The sequence below is a fragment of the Helicoverpa armigera genome, chromosome 2 (assembly GCF_030705265.1).
Source record: "Helicoverpa armigera isolate CAAS_96S chromosome 2, ASM3070526v1, whole genome shotgun sequence".
Taxonomy (NCBI): domain Eukaryota; kingdom Metazoa; phylum Arthropoda; class Insecta; order Lepidoptera; family Noctuidae; genus Helicoverpa; species Helicoverpa armigera.
Window position 1 is genome coordinate 4,905,927 of NC_087121.1, and position 18,310 is coordinate 4,924,236.

General features: G+C 35.5%; 1 protein-coding gene, 1 long non-coding RNA gene and 1 other non-coding gene across 3 annotated transcripts; 1 reads left to right on the forward strand and 2 right to left on the reverse strand.

Moving 5' to 3' along the window:
- Positions 1-2,510: 2,510 nt before the first annotated feature.
- LOC110375662 (protein yellow) lies at positions 2,511-4,645 on the reverse strand. The gene has a single exon (XM_021333876.3). It carries the CDS (start codon positions 4,468-4,470, stop codon positions 3,127-3,129), a length of 1,344 nt encoding a protein of 447 aa, XP_021189551.2. The 5' UTR covers positions 4,471-4,645; the 3' UTR covers positions 2,511-3,126.
- Positions 4,646-10,002: 5,357 nt separating this feature from the next.
- Positions 10,003-10,074, forward strand: Trnae-uuc (transfer RNA glutamic acid (anticodon UUC)). The gene has a single exon. It is a non-coding gene; the product is annotated as a tRNA-Glu (tRNA).
- Positions 10,075-12,167: 2,093 nt separating this feature from the next.
- LOC135117846 (uncharacterized) lies at positions 12,168-15,640 on the reverse strand. Its single transcript, XR_010277209.1, has 2 exons — positions 15,448-15,640; positions 12,168-12,670 (listed from the first exon to the last, which is right to left on the reverse strand). It is a non-coding gene; the product is annotated as an uncharacterized LOC135117846 (long non-coding RNA).
- Positions 15,641-18,310: the final 2,670 nt, after the last annotated feature.

Here is an 18,310-nt window from a genome sequence, read left to right on the forward strand (position 1 = left end):
CCTATCACATCTAGCAAACGAGCTGATGACCTTGAAGACCTGAACCGAGTTCCACCAAACATAGCTAAGAACACTCCCGACTGACATACCTTTTAAACAAAAAAAACCGCATTACAATCGGATCATCCGTTTGGGAGCTACGATGCCACATACACACACACACACACACACACACACAGACACGTCAAACTTATAACACCCCGTCGTTTTTGCGTCGGGGGTTAAAAATAAGTGAGTCATTCGCGTCAGTTTGTAGTGAGGAGTTTTGAATTTCAACTACGTTATCTTCTTATTGTGACGAAGTATCTTAATAATGTTGTTGTGTTAATTTTTTCAGGTCAAAGGTCTACTTAAAAGTAAATACTAAAAAAATGTTATTGTAAAAGTTGAAATCATCAATCTGTTTTAAATAAGTATCTCATGGATAATTTCCGACGTTTTTTAAAAAGTAGAGATACAATTAGAATAAGAATTAGAATTTATTTATTTGCTTGAAATATGGTCATTGAGATATGCGCTAAATTCAAATTATTTCCCCTGTACGTGCAGGTACCTATAGTCTAAGAATGCATCTATACCAATGGTATTTACGTACCGCATAATAACAAATAACACAATGCTGATTGTTTATTCATCAAACAGATTATGAATGGGTCTCGCAACTATTTAAACACACACATGATGATTGAAGTTTTAGATATATTCTTCTCTAAGGGCTGTGACCCACTGATCAACGCGTACTAAAATTATTAACGTACCGAAGAAACGCCATGTATTAAATGTCAAATATGTACTTACAGATTTTTCACACTTCTACAATACCGTGGCAAATGTAAAGTGTACCTAACTGGTAGTTACGTTGTAAAATCCGTAACTTCTTTATCACGTCATTCCATCACATGTTATGGAGATTTCAAGTGATCAATTAATTGATAGCTCAATGCAACATCATGTTTAGTCAGGCACGTAGGTACATATGACCATCATTATAATAGATCTCACATAAATATTCTAATAACGATTGTATGCGGTAAACATCATATTTTTCCATTGATCTTAGAGTCAGATTTGCGCAGTCATACCTGTAGTATTTATTGACCATGCTTATGGCTCATAATGTTTATGTTAATTGTTTAGGTACACATATAAATACCATGATGGAATGTTATGGTAGAAAAATATGGCTTTTGTAATGGTGAAGGCCATCGCAGAATAAATGGGCCTACATTCTTTATGTCTGGATATTTCACAAAGGGATGGACAGGTCTACAATACTCTTTATCCTATCAGTCTTTTTACCCAAAAAGAATGACTAGTTAGGCAGCAACAATTACAAAACTAAAAAAATATCTGATTAGAACAAGGTAAAGGATTTCGTTCTTAGTTGAAAACCACATAACAGTTCATAAGAAACTATAGAGAAGCATGTTTATAATCAAAACATAAGTTTTATTTTGTAAACACAACACGTTTAGGCAATAAATTACACAGGGCTTCAGCAGCTACTCTATATGCTAGCAGCTTTATATGCGGAGTACGAACTTACCTTGAGAATCGATCTCCCAACTATAAGTCCTATATTAAACGGTTAAATGGGTAAAGAGGATATTGAAAATTCAGAAACAATATATGAAAAATATGTGAGTTTTTTCGGATGAACAGAAAATCACATTAAAAAAAAACTCAAAAAGTGAAAATATGTCTGTTTAAGCCTTTATAGGTATGGAATAGAGAAGTAATGAGTTTATACTGTTTCTACGGTACTTATAACGTTTATCTCTCAGCAACGCCAGTATCATCAATTTATAGGCATTTAGATTAGATTATATTTAAGTACGCTTAATTAGGTGTATCACGTATTTGTATAGTGGAATTGGTTTTCTACTTTCTTACTACTGCAAAAAACATAGTCAATAAGTGATATTTCTAAGTAATTATATGGGAGAAATGTGATACAGGAGAGCACTATAAAATAATAACCATGAAAAATTAGATGAGGCTCCCTGTAACTAGTTACAAAACAATATTTTAGTGACTCAACTCGGGAACGGAAAAAATACTACGCAATGTGCAGTTATTGCGTGCTTGTTGTCCGTTTTGTATTTTTTTCTATTAAGTTTAGCAATCTTTCCGTGTCAGATTGTGCAGTAGTTAAAAAGAAGTTTAGAACAAGAGTTTTATGTATCTATCGCACTTGTTAAGTATGTATAGAGTCGGCTATCTGCATCTAATCGCATTGACCAACAACTGATTGGAATGCCACATTGATTAACTCATTACTACACTACTAAAAGGCTAGAATGTAATTTAAATTAATTGATTTAATATGCAATAATGCAAGTACAATTTATTTTTAGACTTATCCTATATTTAAGGTTAACGTCACCTCCTTGTTTTCAAGTCGGCCTTGCGAATACGAACATTTACAAGATTCCTCAGTGACATCAAGTTAGCGATTTAACGCTTTAAGCACGACCAGTTGTTCACATGCAAATAAAAACTACAAACAGTATAATATGATAAACACGTTTATTCATAGTCACACACAGCCGCGTTCACGCAACATGCATTCGTACAGATTAGTTACAATAATGTATATTATACAGATTACCTTAACAGATCTTAATTAGATCGAACACTACACGCGTTTGCGTACACAACTCAATTTTGATATTATATCGTTTCACAGATATTTGAGACGCTAACACAATTTTCTCTTGTTGTATGTATGTTCCTAAGTATTACAAAGATATAAATAAATATGGTGCCGAGATGCACCTTATAGAAATAGTTGGAATGTTTATTGTTGAGCCGAGCCACGGCATTTGGCAATACGTCCCCGACCTTTCGTTTTGAACCGACATGGCTCGTCTTCGTTACGACCTCTCCTAGAAAGGTCACCCATGATCTTCTTGTGGTATTCTATACCTACGTAGTATCTACTATATTCTAGAATATAATTATACAAAGCATTTTTACATGCGCATATCACTGGTTGGACCACGAGGTCAAGGTAACTTTAAATATTTTTGGTAATGTTACGCATCAGTCCGAGCGTCGCAAAATGACAAGCACTAGTATCAGGGTCACGGTCACCGTGGACCGCGACCGAAACAGTTGTGAAGACTAGGCGAGCAGGTGCGCCAGCGCCAGCAGCGCAAGCGAGCAGGCGAGCGCGGGCGCCGCCGCCGCGCTCTGCGGGCCCGTCGTCGCCTCCGCCAAGTCCTCGCTGAACACGTAACTCTTTGATCCAGTATGCGACTTCAAAATCCTGTAGTTAACTTCATTCAGGGATACCTGATTTTTGACGAAGTTGTACAGTCTGTTTATAACAACATATACATTTCCCTTGCTGTCGAATGTGAATCTGTCTACCCACTGAATGTAGTTTGGATCCCGGGCGATGGTGCGTTGGCCGACACGGAAGTCGACGGTGGTGTTCCATTCAGCGATTGTAGAGTTTCCAATCAAACCATAGAAAAGTACTCCAGATGAATCCATCTTCATGCCGTCAGTCTGAGAGGCTTTGTTACCGAGATCGACGACGTATGGGCGTATAGCATTATCACCCCTTTGGGCAAGTGTTTCATTTTGCAGCACCGATGCGTTTATAGCGTACAGGTGAAAACTAGACAACGGACAGTAATACACTTTTCTATCAACTTTACCCTCCTCATTCAAGTACTGGGGTCCAAGGGCTATCCCATCAATGTTAACGGGAAGGTTGACCGTGGTGCCATTGATGCGGAAAAATGTAGCTTCGGCGACAGAAGACATTGATTGGTTATCACGAATTTTCCACGATTTTTTGTCACTGCGACGAAAAACTATAATACCGGGATCGACAGCACTGTTGTCCGTGATGTACGCGTAATCACCATTACGATTATCCACGACGAGATCGTTCAGATACGTAGTGTTAGGATTGACCGAGTCAGCGGGGAACGGTATGCGTTCCATTTCTTTGGTATCACTCTTGAGGTCGATGAGCACAAGCGATGGCGGGCACTTGGGGTCCGGGTTTTGGGTTAGAGTGCCCACACGTCCGTTATCCAGGATCCACATAATTCCATTTTTGTCAATCTCTATGTTTTGCACGAATTGCAACGCGTTGCAGTCCCCAACAGCGTTCTGGCTCCAGCTAGGGAAGGGGCGCAGCTTGGGGGCCGTGTCCACCGGCTGCACGGGGATGGTCGCCAGTGTCGCCGGCACTCCGTCCAACATTCTCGGCATTGTCAGGTACAAATCGTCTTGGTAGAAGTTTATGCCAGAGATTAAAACGTTTTGGGGGATGTATCGGCTTGTATTGAGGGAGACCTCGCGGTCTTCCGGGGATTTCCATTCGAAATCGATTGCGTTCCATTCGTATATAACTCTGAACTGTTCGCGTCTTGGCGCGGGCGGTCGCGGGAATGTGTCGTTTTGCGCGGCCGCGGCAGCGACGGCGGCGAGGAGCAGCAGTGCTAACATCGTCGGTGGGTGCGCGGCGGGGAGCGTGTGGCGCGGACGACGCGGCCGATGTGACTGACGCCGGACCAACTCTGCCGCCGACACTTCTGCACAGCGGTAGCACGCGTGTGCCCACGACGTCACCCTACATACAATACAATCCGGCCCAGCGCGTCTTATCTTCAAACAAAATTTATTAAGACGGTGTACGTAAATATAAACACACGATTTACATTAGGAAGCGGCTTATAGCCGTGTCGAGCGGTATAAATGTAGAAGTGGCTCGGATGGGGTGAGCCAAGGTCGCAAATCTCGCCCTCGGCTAGACGGAGGGTCCGCCGTCTGTTAGATGTGTTGTTAACGGTTCAGATAATCGATTCAGTCGTAACTACATAACTACCGGTACGATCAAGTAGACTTCGTTAAACTGCCATTTGTGTATACTAAAGATATTCCAATTTTGGTAATCTTAAATGAGCAAATATTAGACAACATTCACGTTCACAAGTATTGCTAAGCACATCGATTTGATAAGCAAGAAGTATCGACATTAAAACAAAAACAATAAGATTAAAAACATGTCATGCTGATTGGCAAGTAGCAGAAATAACTAACACAGCTCCGGTCTGATAACGTTCAAATGCTATTAACACTTCAATCTTGATATCAAAATGAAGTAAACATAGAAATTAATCAGAGATACTAACTAACTTAAAAGAGCGTATTCTGTGAGGTGCGAGTTAACCATAGTTTAGCCGATTAAAGGTTATAACTTAACAGAATGCCTCTTGATGCTTATTAAAATACAAATCAGAATTTTTTATTATGTATTGTGACAATTTTTTCAAGAAACTAGAGGTACACGTGTACTTTTAAATTTATTACTTCTCTATCAAACAATGGTTTAACAGAAGGTTAGGAGCACTGGTTGGTTGACATTACTTTTGCACTCAACTGTACGAGATGGATTCGATTTCCATACTAACTACGTAGATTTCACCCTATTCTCTGGCCAACTTATTTCCTCGATCCAGAAAAAATAACTATTCTATAATAATATAATAATAATATCTCTTTATTGAAACCACAATATGACACAATACACCGAAGCTCTGTCCCCTGAACTAGGTGGTTAGCCTGTATCTCAGGAGACAGTTCCTTCCCCAATTACAGAAAACTTAAATATGTACTACTACAATTGAGAGCAAAACATTGATTTAAAATTATAATAAAATATATAATAAAATAACAATAGGTTCTATTAAAACACTCCCGCATTTTACAAAGTGATTCTCGATATAAAGTCCCTAAACCGACCCTTTCATCGTCGAAATCAGGTAGAATTCGATTTACTTATTAACCTGTCACTCAAATACCGACGTCCCACCTAATAGCTTAACTTTGCTAACCACAAGGGTTTCACCGGGGACTGACCTTAATATTCAGTAAAACAGACTCCGGATTTATTCAAGCGTGCTTCGGATATTTAAATTATTATTTAGTTACCGATAGTAATCCCGGGGGCTGCTCAGGTAACTAGGTTAAGGAGGTCAGATTAGCAGTCGCTTTGATAAAACACTGGTTCTATTCAGCGCAAACGTCTGCATAGTTTAATAAGAAAACGATACCAATGTAGTTGAGAAAAGGCTGGGTAGATGATGAGTAACATTGGTAATCCCGGTAATTTGGTAGGCGTAGGCGTTTTCTACGGACGCAAATTGTGGGCGGGAGCGTAGCTGGTTTGCTACGCTTTTGGAGCGCCTGTGGCTACGCAAGGACATATAAAATCATAAGAAAATATATGTAGAAAATGTATGTGTGAAAACGCAATATTTGAGAGTATTCAATGTAGACCTAGGTATGCGTTTCAGTAATATATGTTTTTATGACTCATTTAGTTAACTCTATACGATTGTCTACAGTTTGAGTTACTTATATTTTTTCACAAAATATTCGTTATCCATTTGTCTGTTTGTAACAAATTATTTGTTTGCAATAATTTTTTACAAACAGACAAATGGGTAACGAATATTTTGTTATATTTTCCATTTTAGAATAACGTTATACTTTTGTAGCTGTTGAAACTTATTGATAACATAACTGATGACTTTATTAAATTTGAACCCCTAAAAAAGGAGACGTAGGTAGCATAAAATATGTATTCATCAATATTTGAGAGCCAATCAAAACATCAATACGAAAGGGTCGTTGGTGAGTCAAACGTGTTTCCGTGTCGAGCTCAACGTTCAGTCCCCAGGATTACGTGTCACCCTTCTGGTAACAACAGTACATGTTCCATAATTGTATAGCTATTATTACTTTTAATTGTATTTCATTCATACAATTTGTACCGGCCAAGGGGACTTGTCACAAAGTTACGTGTTCCATTTGAGTGCTCCAATTTCAATCCCTCGGGCGATCCCCAATTGTTTTTTGGGTTCTACAGTTGAGGTACCCTTATCATGTATGTCTGTCCGTCCATGTATCTATACATTCATGTACATCGCCTCATATAAAATTAATCATATTTTTATTGAAAAAATTATACTTCATATGTCGTAATAAAATATGTGACTTTCTCTCTAGGTAAAGAGTTACTCCAAAAACTAAACAATTGTTTCAAGACTGAACCGTTCTAAGGAACATACTGAAAAGTAAGAAGACAAATGAAACCCTGAAGACGTTGTCTTCATTAGTTTTTTACTTTTAGTTTTAAAACATTTTTTAGTTCAGATGTCCGGAGCTGCTTTCAGATTTTCAAGACACGTACATTCAAAATGCATATACCTAGGTACGTTATAGAAAGGGTAAGAAGATATTGTACATAGGGAGTATGTACAGTTATGTACGTATGTGCCGACATGCTATTATCCCCAAACCTTTCTTTTGTCACTGCAGGACGAGCCTTTCGTTTTCGATTATCGTGCGACAGTTTCAATTTTATCTCGTTGTCAAGTCAACGCCATGTTATCCCTTTAGTGATCAACTGATATTTTGGGGCGAAATTACTCAGTAATGCATTGAATAATTGATTTTAAAATTAAATAAGAATTCTCTTTTGAGCTTACAAAATAATAATTTGATAAAAAAACCATAAGTTTCAAAATCAAAACTAAAAATTGTGTAAGTATCTATTAAAGACTTTCTTTGAGTACACACTTCAAGGGATGTTGAGATCAAATTATTTCTTTGCTCTTCATGCAGTGTTTCTCTTTTATTAAATATTTTGGTAATGTCTCATATACAATAGTTAAAATATATTTGGCAGATAATAATGTAATCTGTTAAATTAGGTATTAAATATAATACGGTCAAAAGTTCAACATTGATATTCGTCGTGTAAAACATGAGTCAATCGGGAATGAGGGCGCCAGATGACTCATTGAAATTGCAACAATCATCCTTTTCGTATTACAATAAATTATAATTTTCAGATGCTGGGATTGAGTTATATTATACGAATCCTTGTCGCGTATGATATTTACATAAGTATAGGTATTTATGTACATAGGTATGTATGAATACGACTGTTGTTAGCACTTATTTAGATGAATCTTAGTTTATAGAAACGTGAGGATGCTTCAATGAGGAAGCAATAAAGCGCCCTTTGTATTGTGACAAATTGAAAACAAAATGACAAAAAAAAAAACAAAAGCCTGCATGGCTTTTGTTTTGTGGTATTATATGACTCGATGGAACCCATAAGTATTCTATATCTAGGCACGTAGGTAGGTTCATAGAGCAGGCACATAAAGACTAGCTCTCTGTATATGTCTTTGGTATTTTTCTTCTCTATAAACCAGTACCCAAGTAGCACTATCATTCTTGATTGATTAGCTACTCTAACACGTATTTACTGAGATACCTGTATCATTCCAGTACCTGAGATTCATTCAGATCTTGATTTTACGTACATCGGTCTAGAAGTCGTCCACCATAGATACCGACAATTCAAAATAGATTTTTTTTTAAGTAACAAGTTACATTCTAGGCACCTATATTATTCTTATGAAACAAAAGACAGGTCAATGACGTCACACACGAAATGAAAGGGATAGATTTTAAAATAACACAGAGATAACTAGATATTTGAAGCGATTTTCAGGAAAGACATAAGTCTAGATTCTTTTGATATGAAATTAATTCTAATTTTGAAATGCATAAGGCTGATATTATCTAGTAAGGTTTCTAAAAGCAGAATTAATTTGGGAAGTCTCTGGTATCATCATGTTTTAAGATTTAGTTTTTTCACTGAACCAATAATTGTGAAAAATCTTTCACATTTGGAAAGCTACACTCTCTTCAAGTAACATAGCATAGGTTATATTTTATATCAATATGGACGGTATATCCCACCGAAAACGCGGGAAATCGGCTAGTCACTTATGAAAAAACAGCAACACAAATTAAAAAAATAAACAGCAGTTCTATAACAACTAGGTTATACTTCGGCAGAATTCTTAATAGACAATCAGCGGTAATGAGTAAGCGATGACAAATGTGTGTTATTCTAAATTCAAACAGCCACTAGCTGTCACGTCAGAAGGTTGTTCCGTGTATGCGCACGAGTTGACTAATGAAAAGCTAAGTTTAAATCTTCAAAGTATTGATTTAGTTGAACATAAAACTAGGAGCTTGATATAAGTTATTATTTTAATACTGATTTACCTACCTATATAGTTCCTCCCCCCCCGCCCGGGTAACTGTGTTGAGAAGGATAGGTAGTCGCTCCTTGTAAAGCACTGGTACTCAGCTGAATCCGGTTAGACTGGAAGCCGACCCCAACATAGTTGGGAAAAAGGCTCAGAGGATGATGACCTAATGTACGAAAAGGTCATTAAAATAAATTAAGTTCCTATCTAAAAGTTCGTTCGTATCAAGCTGGCACCGGGAATCGTTTTCAAAAGACTGGTTGCATTTACTAGGTACTGGGGATTGCCACCCCGATTTCCCATATCATATCATGTCTGGCCAGCCAAAACGGCTGCTATCCAATCTGATGACAAGAGCATGAAGGATAATGTTATTATCACTGGAGTGAAATTTAATTTAATAATGAATGACATTCTTATTACTGAAAAAAAAACTAAAACAACGTTGTATTGTAGTGATGTTACTGGTGCTGCCATCTATCAGTGAATTGTATTAATATTTGAAGCATTGCCATCTAGTGGGCAGTAGTCATACTACTAAGAGAGACTTCTAGTTGTGAAAATAATAAGTACTATGCAAGTCGGACAGATGTCACTTATTAACTTGGTGGTATATTTGATTGGGTGATTTATTGATAAATTACCCTAACAATGTAATAAAAATGCCCAAAAATAAAAAAATCTTCCGTAACATGCACAAATCCAAAATAATTCAATTCGCAATAAACAAAAAAGTATTAATTTTACCTTAAAAAAATAATAAAATAGATATTTTGTGGCGTTATTTGTTTTATTTTGAGAAACTTTTGCAATTTAATTAAATAAGAAGTCTTTAATGTGTAATAATTAATTTAACATAGTGCATGTGCTTATGAACGAGTATTTTTATTGCTCTTACATATCCCGTATGGTCTAGTGGCTAGGATACCTGGCTTTCACCCAGGAGGCTCGGGTTCGATTCCCGGTACGGGAAGTACCTTTTTGCTTTTGTGTTTTTAGCTCGGTTGGCAAATAGTTTTAATTTGCTTTTATTGCATTTAATTTTTTTAAATTTATTATAACTTCTGGCTTTTTTAAATCGATTTGTATACCTAGTTTCCGCTCTGAAGCCCACATCTCGAGGAGTTTCCATCGAAGATATAAGCGGTTAAAAACTTATCAGCCATATTATAAGTTAATGTAATTTAATAATTTATTTGTATAATCTCTCGTTACTATGGGTTTCTTACCTGAAAATATATAATATAATATTCGTAGGTACCAGGACCTCTCAGAGGGGTCCAGTAGCGTTTCTTTAGACTGCACGTTTTCAAACTTCTTCACGTTTATTTATGAAACTATAACATGTGTAGTTAAATGTGCTCAAGAAGCATCTGGAAACCCATAGCGAACTACATTAAACATAGCTCAAATATACATACTGACTGATTAATCATTTCAACATAGCATACTATGAGAAATACATAACACTATGAAGGAAACACGTGTTAATATATTGATTAACTACGTCCGCGAACAATTTTTTTTATCATCATCTCAATCATAGGACGTCCACTGCTCAACATAGGCCTCCCCCTTAGATCTCCACAGATACCTGTTGGAGGCGACCTGCATCCAGCTTCCGGCGACCTTTATAAGGTCATCTGTCCACCTTGTTGGTGGCCGCCCTACGCTGCGCTTGCTGTTCCGTGGTCTCCAATCCTGCACTTTTCTTTTTTTTATCGTAAGCGGCTAATTCTGCCAAAATATTAACAATTTCACTTCTTAAAAAAACAGGACTTCCATGCTACCAACCTCCGTTTAACCCCCTAATAAGAATATTTTCGTAAAATCCCTCCTTAACGCATGTCTTCACTCTATATGGATAGGTATGGATTAATTAATTAAAATAAAATAATATGGTAACTTCGGCCTTCCGTACAGAAAATTCCACTAGGATATACCTACTGTGTTGTTATGTTTTTACAATTATATACCTACAAGTACAAAAATAATACGAATCCAAACAATGAACAGATAAATATAACTTCATCATACTTCATCACTTGGATTGGTTTTTGTTTGAAATTGCGCAGATTTCCGCTACGAAGGTCGTTCAATAAGCCCTTTAGTATCTGGCCAAGTTCTAGAAACTACCTTTTAGGTAAGTACTTACCTACTGAATTTGAGATACATATCTACCTATTCGAACATTGTTTTTGTAATCATGGGTACACAATGACGTTTTTTTTTTCTTAGAAGTAAATGAAGTAGCATAAGTTCCTTTTTTTGCAACGTAATTAGTATTATTTTGACAAGTCATTCTGGGCTCTAATAAGACCGATTTAAAATGAATAATTTGGTTCCAACCAAACTATTTTTTGCTAGTGCTGATTATAGTAATAACGCCCATCAAAACTCAGTGGAAGCTACATAGAGGTAATAAGGGCTTATTTTTGCATTAGCAATCAATGTAGAAGCTTTTTCAGGCAGTTTCTTCAAAAACCTAAAAAAATGACCAATAGGCATTTTATACATACATACACATTTTATACATACATTGTATACTTACTATATCATAAAGTTGGCATGATGTATCAGAGAAAGACGATGGGATGAGAAGTTGTTTTTATGCTTGTGTGAAAACCATTTTTTACATTACCTAGTATGAAAAAGTCAGGTAAAACGTCTCAATTTTGAAATAGGTATGTGACGACGGTATACTTACCTCTAATTGTTTTCATGTTTAGAATTCATAATTTACATTCCATGGCTATTTTCTCGGCGCTGCTCTAAAAACATGTATTCATGGGCTTAGAAATAAGTGCCCTATTTCTGACGCTTGCATGACCATCCCACACGGTTTACGTAAATGATACTAGAACTGTTGCACTTTCGTAAATAATATAGAAATTGTTTGTGAAGCTGCATTCATAGATATACTTAGTTAAGCCGTAGTTAAGAAAGAAGGCAGTACCCCCAAACCGAATACAGAAGCGGTGATGAAAAAACTTCCTATCAAGAGAGCACTGAGCTCTAGGTATGAACTCTATAGGAGGTATGGGATTAAAAGAAATAATATACTAATTTGATATTGAAATATTTATTCTATACTTTAAATGGTACTTGGAAGCAATACGTCCGTCTAACAAGATCCCGTGACGCAGTGTGTGTAGAGTTAAATAAACAGTAGATTGTTCAGATAGAACAAAGAACAATGTTATCGAAAGTTAGGGGTATTAGTTTTTGCTTTATATAATCCAACACGCCCCCTCAAAAATTAATCCCTAACTTTTAGTCATTCGTTAGTTTACTATACAGTATCTAGTCTACAATTCAACATTACAAAGTGAATACCAACTTATAAATACGACGTAACATATTATACTTCCAAGTAAGGTCTGGGACAACTGTACAATAATGGTCCAACATTTGCTGCACAGGATCAGGGAAACCCAGAAAACCTGATCAGACCATTTCATAATGAAATTGTACTTAAATTAAAACTTATTCTATACCCAATCCTTTTCTCAGTCTTATAAAAGACACGACTGGTAAAGGTTTTGTCAACAAGTCTGCCAACTGGTTACCTGTGGAAATATAATTTAATTTTATTACATTTTTCTCAACTTGTTCTCTAGAGAAATGATATTTTATATCTATGTGTTTGGACCTTTTATGACTTGTTGGATTATTAGCTATGCTAATACATCCGTTATTATCTTCATATAAAATAATGGGCTTATTAATTTTAAGTTTATGCTTTCTGCCAGAGACTTAAGCCATAATGCTTCTTTAACAGCTTCATATAAAGCCATATATTCGGATTCAGTAGACGAGACCGCTACTGATGTTTGTCTCTTTGTACACCATGTAATTGTATTTTGATCAAATAATTTAAACACATATCCAGTAGTGCTTTTCCTATCATTACAATCGTGGCCACCCCAATCTGAGTCGACATATCCACTTAGGATGTTATTGTAATTATTTCTTGTATATGTTAACTTCAAATCAATTGTGCCTTTGATATATCTTAAAACTCGCTTTAAGCATAACCACAATTCTTTATTGTTCTTATTTGTGTACCGACTTAAAATATTTACGCATGTACTTAAGTCCGGACGCGTACAAAGCATAATGTACATTAAACAACCGATCAGGTGACGGCATGGTGCGTCACACTTCTTATCAGCGTTAAGAGCTTCATAGTTTAATTTAAGCTCCATCGGTGTGTTTATAGGATTGCAATCACTCATATTAAATTTATTCAAAACGGTTTTAATGTAAGCACTTTGGTCTAAAGTAATTTTATCATGGTGTCTCTATTTTAATGCCCAAAAATAATTTGATATCGTGTAAGTCGGTCATTTCGAATTTAGTCATTAAATATGCTTTGAAATTATTCATTGTTTGCAAATCTGCACATGCTATAACTAAATCATCGACGTACAAGATTACGTAAATATTTTTAGAAATGTCTCCTTTACCTTTCATATATATACACCTATCTACTGGGGAGTTCTGAAAACCTATTTCTTTGAGACATTGTTCAAATGTTTCGTACCAACATCTAGCTGATTGTTTTAAGCCATAAAGAGCTTTGTTTAATTTGCATACGTAATTATCTTTACATTTTACACCTTCAGGAACTTTCATGTAGATTTCTTCCTTTAGTGTACCATTTAGAAATGCTGTTTTACATCCATATGATGAATCAGTAAATTATATTGATTTGCGTAGCTAATTAAGAATCTAAAGCTTGCTATTCTAGCAACTGGTGCAAATGTTTCATTATAATCACTAAGATATTCTTGACTGAAACCTCTAGCGACAAGACGTGCCTTATATCTTGAAGGTTGACCTGAAACGTCATTTTTAATAGTGAATATCCATTTACAGTCTACAATATTTTTATTTAATGGTTTTGGTACTAATGTCCATGTATTATTTTTCTTAAGAGAATTGAGTTCTTCTCTGACTGCTTTTTCCCACTGATTCCTATCGTTCAGAGATTTAATTTCATTTAATGATTTTGGTATATTACTTGTGATGGATAACGCACTATAGACATCATAGTCATTTTCATTATATGATTTACGCGAACATGTTTTCAGTCTTTCACTTCTTCGTAAATTTAAAAATTCATCAGGTTTATCCTGATTTTTGTGTTTCAAACTACTCTCAGATTCATTTTCAGGTTCATTCGGTATTTCATGACTACCGATTTTTCGAATTTTACTTGTACTGCATTCATCAGATTGAGAGCTATCTGATTTAGGGCCAGAACTATGAGACTTATAAGACACTGATTTTGTTACGGAGTCATTATCAGTTTCGTCTTGGGAATATGTATTATTACTCCGTTCAGGTCGTAATGAAGGCCTAGATTCGATAAAATTAGTCTCATCAATTACAACGTCCCTTACAGTTTCATATTTTTCGAATTCTGTATTCCAAACTTTATAACCATTGGGTTCATAACCTACCAGTATTCCTTTCCACGACCTATTGTCAAATTTGTTTTACTGGTTTTATTATGAACATATACAGTTGAACCGAAAACTCTGAGATTTTTAACGCTTGGTTTCCTATCATGCCACATCTCGTATGGTGTCTTTGATTGACTTAAAGCTTTCGTAGGCGTAATATTTATTAAATAAACTGCAGTTAAAACTGCATTTCCCCAAAACGTTTTGATGCTTTAGTGCCATTTAACATAGCACGAGCTTTTTCTGTTATTGTGCGAACCATACGTTCTGCAACACCATTTAACTGTGGGGTCCTAGGAACTGTTAAATGATAGCTTATGCCTCTTTCTCTACAGTAGTTTTTCATTTCGGTGGATAAGTATTCACCACCGTTATCACTATAAAGATTTACTACTTTGAAATTGAATTTAGCCTCACTTTTAGCGACATAGTCTTTAAAAGCTGTAAACACTTCTGATTTGTAAGTTAACATATACACCACACAATAATGTGTGTATTCATCAACAAATAAAACAAAATAATTTCTGTTATCTATTGTTGGAGGTGTTATAGGACCACAAACATCTGAATGCACAATAAACAGAGGGCGTTTAATGTAACTTTTGTCTTTAACTTTATTAAAAGGCAGGCGAGTCTGCTTCCCATTTATGCATGCTTCACACAACTTATCATTTGGAGTTACGGTATTTATTTCATCTAAGTCATCAATCATATTATGACATTTTAACTGCAGGAATTTAGTTTTACTTATATGTCCTAGGCGTTGATGCCATAATTCATATTTATTTTCATTAACATAACATGCTTGGGAAGCGGATTCCCTTTTATTACTGGTATTTTAAACTCTAGAACTATAAGATTATTCAATGTCTTACCTTTCATGATGATTTTACCTTCCTTTGTAATTTGTGTGCCTTTGTCATCAAATATTATGGTGAATCCTGCTTGCTGCATCTTTGATACCGATATTAAATTATATGGTACTTCGGCACAGAACAATACATTTGTAAGTATTCCTTGCACTCCTGTTTGACTGATAAGATTTATGTTTCCCTTTTAGTTGCTGAAATAAATGTATTGTTTTAGCTACTGAAATTTTAAAGGAGGATTTAAACATTCAAACGATGTGAAGAGATCATCTCTATTTGTGATGTGATCAGACGCTCCTGAATCTAATAGGAATTTAATTGTCGAGTGGTCTTTTTCATAATGGTATGCGCTTGTCATGAACGCAAATCCTGAAAAAGAAGAATTCGAGGTCGTTCCTCTTGCAGGGCAATAGTTTGGACTTGTCTTGTCCTTTCTGGGGCATTGTTTTGTATATTTGTCTGTCTTTTGAAATAGAAACAATCCTGTTTCTTGTGTCCTTTGCGTCCACAGTAATGACATTTCACAAATTTTTGTTTGTTTGTTTTCTTGAATGTTGTATTCTTCAAATAGTTTTGTTTTGTGCGATTGTATCTGTTTTATTATATTTTTCTTCAACATGGAGTATCTTTAAACTGGTATCACGACTCTCGTTTTTAATTTTACTTCGTGATCTAATAGTCTAGTTTTACAAAACCGAGAGTGATATTTTCTTCAGATAGTGTCTCAATTGCAGTGATAACGCCATCATATGTATTCGGGAGAGTAAGTAATAAATGAGCTACTTTGTCCGTTTCCTCTAATTTAGCTCCAGCAGCTGATAATTCTGTCAGCAGATCGTCAAATGTTGAGAAGTGTTTGATCAAGGGTATATCGGCTTTTAATTTTAATCCCAATAATTGTTTTCTCAGCGCTAATTGAGTTGCTACACTTTTCCTTTCATAGATCGCGTCAAAATGTTTAAAACTGCTTGAGCAGTCCCATTTTCATTAATATAATTAAGATATGAGTCCGCCAAATATTCGACTATAATACTTTTGGCTGCCTTATTATTCTTTTCCCACTCAGCGGATCGCGTTCCAGGAATTTCTTCGTCAATAACACTGAGCAAGTTTAACTCTGAAAGCAGTGTACGAATTCTAAATTTCCATACACTGTACTTTTCTCCATTAAAAGGCTTAATGTTTCTTTTCACTTTTTCCATTGTCACAACTTTATTTTTATTTACAACTATGCACTTTACTGTCACTACGCACTACTGAATGTTCTCACTACTAAATGTCCTTTTTCGCACTGGGCCCATAACCTATAGGAGGTATGGGATTAAAAGAAATAATATACTAATTTGATATTGAAATATTTATTCTATACTTTAAATGGTACTTGGAAGCAATACGTCCGTCTAACAAGATCCCGTGACGCAGTGTGTGTAGAGTTAAATAAACAGTAGATTGTTCAGATAGAACAAAGAACAATGTTATCGAAAGTTAGGGGTATTAGTTTTTGCTTTATATAATCCAACAAACTCAACCCAATACTAAGTAAGTATATGAAGATTTATAACTCCGAGGGGAAAGTTCTCACCAAAGAAGGTGGCTTTACGATTCATGTCTATTTCTCCAAGTAGGTAATTCAAGCGTTTGGAAAAGAAACAAAAGTTAGTTGTATTAACAAACCAACTGCCTTAGGCCCTCAAACATTTTTTTTCAGACCATTTTCATCTCTAAATAACCTTGAGTTAATCCTAAAATTAACAATGTTTGAATACTTTATTGTTTTGCTACACTTCCATTTTCCGATGTGAACGCTCTGCATTACAGTAAACACGAGTTCGTTTTATTATTGATCTTTAAACAAACAGTTTACCTATTTTCGGATCGGATCACTTACAACGTATATGATAAAGTACGTACGTTTATAATGTATGTACGATTATAATGAACAATGTTTTTGTTTTCATTAATCATTTCTCCAGTTGAGATCATGTTGGCATATAAAGTAGTAGTGAATAGATTGTGGGATTAATAGCAAACACTTGCGTACTTACACAAAGTAAATCAACTCTTACAAAGGTTGATTATTTATTGTTATTGTAAGGATTTCTTACAATTTTCTTACAATAGTTGGTTTCAGCTACATCATCGTACCACGCTCATACAATCATAGTTTATTTTAAAACGACTTCCCAAAAAGGAGGACGTTTTCAATTCAGATGTATGTTATGTTTTGTTGTCATCTAAACTCCCAGTATGAATAGCATTTTTTATTTCTATGCTCAATAGTACTAAGTACTACTACTGAGCGAAGAAATAAAAAAATGCAAGGTAGTATTTATGCAAAAAGCATTAACAAATTAATATTATTTGTGCTTCACAAAGCGCTGAGATCGCGGCTTCTTTGAACTTTGGAACAAAGGTTTACCAGAAAATACGTGGATGTTTATTTGTCCTTGTCCAGCAATCAGTATAACGTCAGCAAAAACAGTGTTCTATTCTTCACACGTTGTTTGTTACCGAAGCGACCGTTTATTTTCATAATTTGAAGCGCGATGATTTACGCTCAAAAATTATGAGTACGAGTTTCATTTTTCAAACGCTATAAGCATAAACATTGATATCTAGCTAGGTACTACGAACGTTCCATTGGTCATTGATAAAAATTAAGCTCAGCTTTTAGCCGTTATGTGTCATACATATTTATGTACTTACTTGTAAGTAAGTAGCACGTTTTTCCATACTGGATTCACTAATTGAATATTATATCTTAAGCCAATAATGATAAGCAGCTAAATATGATTTCAGGTCATAATTAAAACACGTCATCAACGCCCTATATCTAAGAAATAATCACTGACACCTCTGCATATCCATA

Bases quoted from the DNA above. Each gene is read 5' to 3' on its own strand.
- LOC110375662 (XM_021333876.3), bottom strand. From the start codon at position 4,470: ATGTTAGCACTGCTGCTCCTCGCCGCCGTCGCTGCCGCGGCCGCGCAA.